Source organism: Ipomoea triloba, chromosome 1 (genome assembly GCF_003576645.1).
Source record: "Ipomoea triloba cultivar NCNSP0323 chromosome 1, ASM357664v1".
NCBI lineage: Eukaryota > Viridiplantae > Streptophyta > Magnoliopsida > Solanales > Convolvulaceae > Ipomoea > Ipomoea triloba.
In genome coordinates this window covers 25,205,918-25,213,943 of record NC_044916.1, presented here as the reverse complement: position 1 = coordinate 25,213,943, position 8,026 = coordinate 25,205,918, and the positions used below count along the sequence as shown (strand labels likewise).

Here is an 8,026-nt window from a genome sequence, read left to right as displayed (position 1 = left end):
AAATTATTACTTATATGTATGGATGATTACGATTCGGTTCGAACCTAACCAAACACTGTAGCAATCATACTGAAATAGTATGGACGGTTCTGGTTACGATTCAGAACCGAAAAAAATAAAATTAAATAATTGTTGAACCGTGAACTGGAACTGAACCATAATCATATATAGTGAAAATGATCAAACACTTATTTTGATAAATCGATACGGTTCAATTCCAATTTTGATTTTAAACTGCCAATAAAAACTTATTTATTTATTTTTAATTTTATTTCTTATTTAAAAATAGTCTAAATTTCAACAATTATTTTATTTTATTTTTTCGGTTCTGAATCGTAACCGTAACCGTCCATACTATTTAAGTTCAATTGCTACAGTGTTTAATTAGGTTCGTATCGAACCGTGATCTTCCATACATATTAGTAATACTTGGTTGGAGAATAAAAATAAATGAAATAATTGGGTAAAAATGTCAATTTAACACTACAGGGTGGAAAACTACCACTTTTAAAATAACTGAGGGGGGAAAACTGTCACTTTAATAACACAGGGGGAAAAAGTGCTATATGCACATAACATAGGGAGAAAAAGTGCCATTTTCCTTTGATTTTTTATAGTAGCCGCATCTCATGGGATTAAACTAATAAGCCGAGCTTCAAATTGATCTTATTAATTTGGGATAGTTTAACTGAACTCATTCTTAAACAACTCAAACCCCTCTCACGTGAACCAATTTTGAACAATGGGAAGAATAACCAAAGTGAGAGAGATAGAAATTATGAATGTGTACTCAATATGTTGTTGGAATTTCAATACAATAATAAAAATACAATCAAAATATTGATATTTATTTTAATTAAATTTTAGAAAAAATTCTAATATATTAAATATAATGCATGCATATATTATATTGTAAGCATATATTTCCTTTGTCTCATTTTATATTTTTTAATTTATTCAAGTAAGAACAATTTATAAACATTATGCACACGTACTTGTACATATACAAATGTTTTTTTTTTTTTTGGCTAATTTGAATTACATATACAAAAGTAACTCAAGACAACTAACATAAATATATGCTACTTTTTTTTAATCAGGTGGACGGGACACTCGGAAAACATAATCATATGCTAACTTAAATTACATATACAAACGTAACACACATCAATTAGCATAATGTTTTGTCCTACACAATAAGAGTGTTATAATTCAGAGAGAATTAATCGTTTGATGATAGAAACCTGGGTACACCCAAAAACTAATTATTATAGAATAGTTGCAACTCTTTTATCTCATCAAACATTTTCTCCATCTTTGCTACCTGGAGACCTTTTCTTCCAAAACCTTAATTGCAAGGCTCTACCCTCCAAGATCTTCTCAATTTCCTCGATTGGGAGCCCCTTGGTTTCCGGCACGCAAACCAGTACGAAGAACAAGGCGACAACAGATAGCACACCGAATACGAGGAAAGTCCATGATGTTCCAATGGCGTGGGTTAGAGACAAGAAGGACTGGGCCACGATGAGATTCGAAACCCAGTTGGCCGTGGCAGCAATGCCTCCGCACAATCCTCGAAACCTTAGAGGGTATATCTCCGAGTTCACAATCCACGGCACTGTGCCCATTCCCGGGGAGAAGAAGATGATGTAGAGTGCCAGACCGATTAGGGCTAGCCAACCGAAACTACTAGGGCACCCCCTGGTGTACCATAGTCTATGTTCTCCATGACAAACATCTTTAACCGTGTCGTTTGAGATCAAACAGGCACCTGGTAGTAGCTGCAATAACAAAAACATAGTACTAAATTCATAACCTTATTCATTCTTTTTTAGAATTACAAAGAAACCCACCGTCACTACAACCCAGAAGCTAGAGGGTGTACTAAAATGAATCTTGCCGGCCTTATGACATAAAGAGCAATAAGATATAAACCAGCCTAAGTTATCATGATTGGCTCGAAATAAGAAAGCCAATAAGCCTCCAGAGTCAAACTTGTAACTTTGTTGTTACTAAGTCACTAGTCTGACCGACCAACGGGTTATAATCATAGTCATCAAAAGAGCACAAGAAGGTAGGTAAACCAAACTTGACCGAGGTGACATTAGGTAAACCTCTTTTTGTAATCCTAGCCAGCAAAAGAGGATAAAAAAGTAAACTAGCCTAAATTGTTTTTACCTGTTCAAACTAAGAAAATCAATACTAATAAACCAACAGTCCCTCTAGGACAAAAACATGTAATTTTGTGATTATCAAATGGAGCAAACTGATTAACTTGATTCGGTGTCGCCATAGCTAGCATGCATTCTCGAGTGAAAAGCAAAGCACAGGAGTTCATACCTTGTTCTGAGGAGAAGCACAGAAACCGCAGCTAGAAGAAGCTTTCAAACACCCAGTACAATCCAAAACCGGCGACGATCCGGCGTCATGATAGGCAGGGCAGGTGAATCCGGAGAAATGTGCGGTCTCAGTCTGGCCAACCATGGGTGAATGCGAGGTAGCCTCGTGGAACACCGCCGACAAAAACCCGAGAGAGAGAATCACGCCGCACAGACTGAAAACCAGGAGCTTCTTCCGCCCTGTCCGGTCTATGAAATATATGCTGACGACGGAGCCGACGGCGTTGAGCCCGGCGGTGACTAGCGAAAGGAGGAGCGCCGTCCGGTTTGAGGCGATGCCGGCCAGCTGAACTATGGTGGGGCTGTAATACATGACGGTGTTGATGCCCACGAATTGCTGGAAAATCTGAAGCCCCACGCCGGCTATAAGCCCACGCCTTATGGCTGTGATTTTGCAGAGTTTAAGGACGCTGATTTTCTCGGATTCCTTGGATTCTTGTGCTTCTTTCTCCACTGATTCCTTTAGAGCTTGAATCTCCGGTTCTACTTCCTCCGGCGAGTATATTTTCCTCAGGATTGCCTCTGCTTCCTCTGCTCTCCCCTGTTTTCCGACAAGACAAGAGATTAAGCAGTTTCCACATTAGAAATCACGACCAAAAACATTGAAAAAGATAATTTCTTCTACGACCTGTCGGTAAAGCCAGCGAGGAGACTCCGGGAGAAGCAGCATTAATATGAACTGAAGGAGAGCCGGCAAACCCGCCGCCCCGAGCATCCACCGCCACGTCCCCGGCGCCTGAATAACCAAAAACCAGACCAATGAATCCACTGTTTTTGAGAAACGCAAAAATTCAAAAAGTTGCTCAAAGCATGCAGCTTTGTCGATCTACTTTTTGAAAAACTCATTTTACATATAATCTGCTATAAGCTAATGTCTAATTTATCAAATATTTTTCTACAATCAATTAATAATATCAACTAGTCAAACTCACTAACCCAATCAGTTAAACCGCCTATTTACCAAAAACCATCATATTTATATCTAATATACATTGCAATTAATATACAAGAGTGGTGGCGTACCTTGGTGAAGGCGAGGTTGATGAGGTAGGAGAGGAATTGGCCGCCGGTGATGAGGAAACCATTGGTGCTGACAAGAGCTCCCCTGACCTTAGCAGGGGAGGCCTCGGAAATGTACAACGGAGAAGTCATGGACGCCATTCCCACGCCCAGACCCACAAAAACTCTTCCGGCGATGAGGAGGCCAGGGCTCGGAGCGGCGGCCATTACCACTGCTCCGACGAAGAAAAGGAAGTCGGCCACCAATATGGCGGCCCTTCTTCCAAATCTGTCGTTCAACCACCCGCCAATTGCAGCGCCTATGATTGCTCCGGCCACCGCTGTGCTCACTATAGCCTCCTGTACTATTCCCAACATCACCAATTACAATATTATAAAATCTTAGAATTTAAGATTAAACATGGCATAGAAATTAAAATCAAATCAATATTTAAAAAAAATCAACCTATTAGTTAAAAAGTCTATAATAGTAATTAAATTGTTTCAGTGTCTCTTGCATTAGCTACAACAAAAAATATATTCTTAATTGTACGGGGTACAATGGTTGTAAATATACTCATAGTATGTAGCTAGTATAATCGTAAAAACTTTTTAGATTGTACCAATGTAAAAGACAATGACACGACACCTTAATTGCCAACACTTTGTGATCGAACTGATCACATATGATTTTTTTTAGCGAATTACCTCTCATGCATAATTTGCGAGCTATATAACTCGATTTTCTTTGTATGTTATTACACATGAGTGATGTTCACTAAGTACACTTATCAGGTATTGAATACGGGTTTTTCTAATTTAAATATCTCTCAGTTAGCTACTTTAATAATTAACATGTTATATTATAAATTCTCTTTTTTTTTTCCTCGAAAAAAATAAATTCTTTTTTTCCTTTAATTTAAAAGCATGTGATGGAAAAAAAACTAACCCAATTTTATACCTAATTGTACAAGACTAAACATAAATATTTAGTCAATCTTGAAGTTAAAATTAAAGGTTAATTGAATCTTTAATTATTTAGTATTAAATAATTTGCAAAAAAAATAGTATTAAATAATAGGTAAGACAAGTAAATTTTGACTAAAAACACTTCAAAAAATTTCCTAACAGATACATGACAGTTCATGCTTTGTTTGACTAAGAATACATAAGTGAGGATTTTGCCAAACAGCTACTTGCCTACTTCTAAGCCTTTAAATCATATTTAATATCTATTTCTGAATATTGAGTATTATTGATTCTATTACAATGTAATATCTATTCCTACATACTTTTTCAACATACTGAACCACAAAGTGTCAATTAATATTTAAAGCACATAGTTTTTTCTTTTTCTTTTTTTTTTGCAATAAATATTTGACCTTAACTGTGATTTTTCTAACATAAAAATACTATTTTAGTACACCATTGGAAAATCATCTATTTCCGAACACCTTTTATGAATACTCAAGAAATGGACCTAGGAAAATATATTTGATGGATCAATAAATACTACGGAGTATATTTTTATTAAAAAAGTATTAGCGAAAATTTAATACTTTAATTTTCTGCGAAAATTATTGATTCATAAAAAAAATTATATTTTTATTTAAAAGTGTTATATATTTGAGATTGGTTTCACACAAAATTAATGATTAATGCTTAATAATAGAGAAAATTTGGAAAAAAATTCATATATGTTAAAGGTCACACTTGTGTGAGATCATCTCACGGATCTTTATTCGTGGGGCGGGTCGGATCAATACTAAAATGTAATACTTATATATACTGAAAAGTGTAATAATACTAATAAGAAATAAAGTGTTTGTTACTCATCATAAGAGAAAATGTAATACTTTTGAGAAAAAATGTAGTACTTTTACATATTGATTTAAAAGTATTATAATTTTTTTTCAAAAGTATTACAATTGTAATAAACACTTTAATTTATTTATAATTATTATTATATTTTTCAGTATAAATATTACATTTAATCTTGTTGACTCGTCTCAGTGTCTCACACAAATTTTTGTCATATTCTAAAAATAAAATCAAAAGTAATACTATTATAACGGCTTATGTAACTGGTTTTGTCACTTTCCATTTTGAGAATACGTTACATACAGGTAAAACTTTTCCAATAATAATAATCAAAAGGGAATTGAAATTGGTGTGACCTGCAAAACTGTTTTCCTGTCAACAGCCTTGAAGTCATCTCTAATGTAAAGAAGAGCCCCTGATATCACTCCTGCAACCCAAAATTCAACCAACCGAATCAATATGCATGCATGTCTACAATACATAAATAAATAAATATTAAAATTTTAGGGTGATTATCCATATTGATGTGGTTTATACCAGATATAAGTTAAAAAGTTTTTTAAAAATACTTTAAATTCGCATTAATATCTCTATAGTACCTAATGCAAATTTAAAATTTTATCACTCACTTTAGAATAGTAATAGACATAAAAGTATGACACCTTAAAAATTTTTCTATATCCGTGTGTGGGTGTTTTAATTTATAGCAGAGGGAGAGAGAGACCAGTATCATAGCCAAAGAGAAGACCACCGATTCCGGCAGAGAAGGCAAGGCGAAGAACATAAGGGTTCTTCCATGCCAAAGCTAAACACTCTCTGAAAGCTGTTGAATCTGTTCCTGGGTCTACTCCTCCTCCCATTTTTTTGTTCACACCAAGAAGAAGAAGAGTGAAAAGATGGAAAATAAATGAGAAAGCTATATGGGTATGCTAGTGGGATTGAGGTGATGAGGAGGAATTGAATGACACAACAAAACAACTAACAGATATATGAAGATTTATAGATGTCAACACGCGACACCCCTTTGCTTAATTGGGGCATCCCATCAAATCGATGAAACAATAATAATAATACAACATAATTAAGTTAGTTGTACAAAACGGATACCTAGCTAGCTAGCTACATACAAATCCATAAATAGAGGACACCACAAGATAAAGACTAATCATTTCCGGGGGATCGGATAAATTAAAGAGCAAGTGAAATTTATGTTTGAGGGAGCTGAGGAATAAATGAAGCTTGAGTTCAGACTTGAGAGGATATTATATTGGAGCCAGAGACAGAGACTTAAGCGGATAAAAGTTGAGACCAATTCAAGGGTGCGTCAAGGGAGCAAAGATTATATTAGGCCAAGAATGCAAAGGCCGTGCAAGGACGTGGGTGGAATTGAAGGTGCGTCGGACATACATCTCACATCCGGCCACTTCATCTAATCTCATCTATTCAATTTTTACAGATTTAAAATTGAAATTGATTTTTAGTTTTCTCTTTCAGTGTATATTTTCATCATTCCATCAAATCATAAGCCTATATTTAGGCAGATCAAAAGAGGACAGGTACAATTCTCGTTTAAAAAGTGATGACCAATCTCAGTTGTCTAATAATGTTTATCAATAGTTGAAAGTTTTAGTAACAAAAATAATTTTATATTTATTGAAAAATTTTAAGAGTGGGTTTATTTTATAATTATTTTAAACTTGAAAGTTTAGTAAATTGTAAAATCATAGCCTTTGATTTTTCAAGATAGAGGGTGTGGATGTGTCCACACTCTTTACAGGGGGAGATGTTTATATATATATATATATATATATATATATATATATATAATTAATCAAATGCGGCCTGTGCATTACGTGCAGTCATGTGGCCCAAGATATGCCGCTGGATGGAGGTCATCTGACGGTGGAGGTTATATATTAGGATTTAGGAAGTTTAATTCACGTAATTTAAGTGGGGGCTTTATGGTAATTGTAAGTGGGAAGGTAATTTTAGAGTACAGAATACACCAACAAACGTATTATTAAAATACACCATTCAACATACTAAAATGCACCAGTTCTTAGATTAAAACACACCACTTAACCACCACACACCAAATGCACCACCATGTGTATTAAAACACACCATTCTACGTTATAAAATGCACCACTGGACAAATTAAAACACACCATTCCCCACCATACCGAAATACACCACTCAATTCAAATACACCAACAAAATTAAAACACACCATTATACGTTATAAAATGCACTAGTTCTCAGATTAAAACACACCACTTAACCACCACACACCAAATGCACCACCATGTGTATTAAAACACACCATTCTACGTTATAAAATGCACCACTGGACAAATTAAAACACACCATTCCCCACCATACCGAAATACACCACTCAATTCAAATGCACCAACAAAATTAGAACACACCATTATACGTTATAAAATGCACCACTGGACAAATTAAAACACACCATTCCCCACCATACCAAAACACACCACTCAATTCAAATGCACCAACAAAATTAAAACACACCATTCTATGTTATAAAATGCACCACTTGACAAATTAAAACACACCATTCCCCACCATACCGAAATACACCACTCAATTCAAATGCACCAACAAAATTAAAACACACCATTATACGTTATAAAATGCACTAGTTCTCAGATTAAAACACACCACTTAACCACCACACACCAAATACACATATTATTGCGAATTACAACAATATTATCTCAAATATGAACCAGGTTAGTGTTGATAATGCACAGAGTATTGCGAATTACTCCATTCTCGTTTCT

At 35.0% G+C, this 8,026-nt stretch overlaps 1 protein-coding gene across 1 annotated transcript; it reads right to left on the bottom strand.

The window, feature by feature from the left end:
- Window positions 1–1,057: 1,057 nt before the first annotated feature.
- On the bottom strand, window positions 1,058–6,539 carry LOC116019025 (probable inositol transporter 2). The gene is made up of 6 exons (XM_031259094.1): window positions 5,944–6,539; window positions 5,576–5,646; window positions 3,423–3,758; window positions 3,028–3,135; window positions 2,341–2,940; window positions 1,058–1,781 (listed from the first exon to the last, which is right to left on the bottom strand). The coding sequence occupies exons 1-6, from the start codon at window positions 6,077–6,079 to the stop codon at window positions 1,299–1,301; spliced, it is 1,734 nt and encodes a 577-aa protein (XP_031114954.1). The 5' UTR covers window positions 6,080–6,539; the 3' UTR covers window positions 1,058–1,298.
- Between the last annotated feature and the right edge of the window lie 1,487 nt (window positions 6,540–8,026).

Bases quoted from the DNA above. Each gene is read 5' to 3' on its own strand.
- LOC116019025 (XM_031259094.1), bottom strand. From the start codon at position 6,079: ATGGGAGGAGGAGTAGACCCAGGAACAGATTCAACAGCTTTCAGAGAG. The intron at 5,647-5,943 runs GTCTCTCTCTCC...TTTGGGTTGCAG, and splicing joins TCTCTTTGGCTATGATACTG to GAGTGATATCAGGGGCTCTT. The intron at 2,941-3,027 runs GTCGTAGAAGAA...GTCGGAAAACAG, and splicing joins CTCGCTGGCTTTACCGACAG to GGGAGAGCAGAGGAAGCAGA.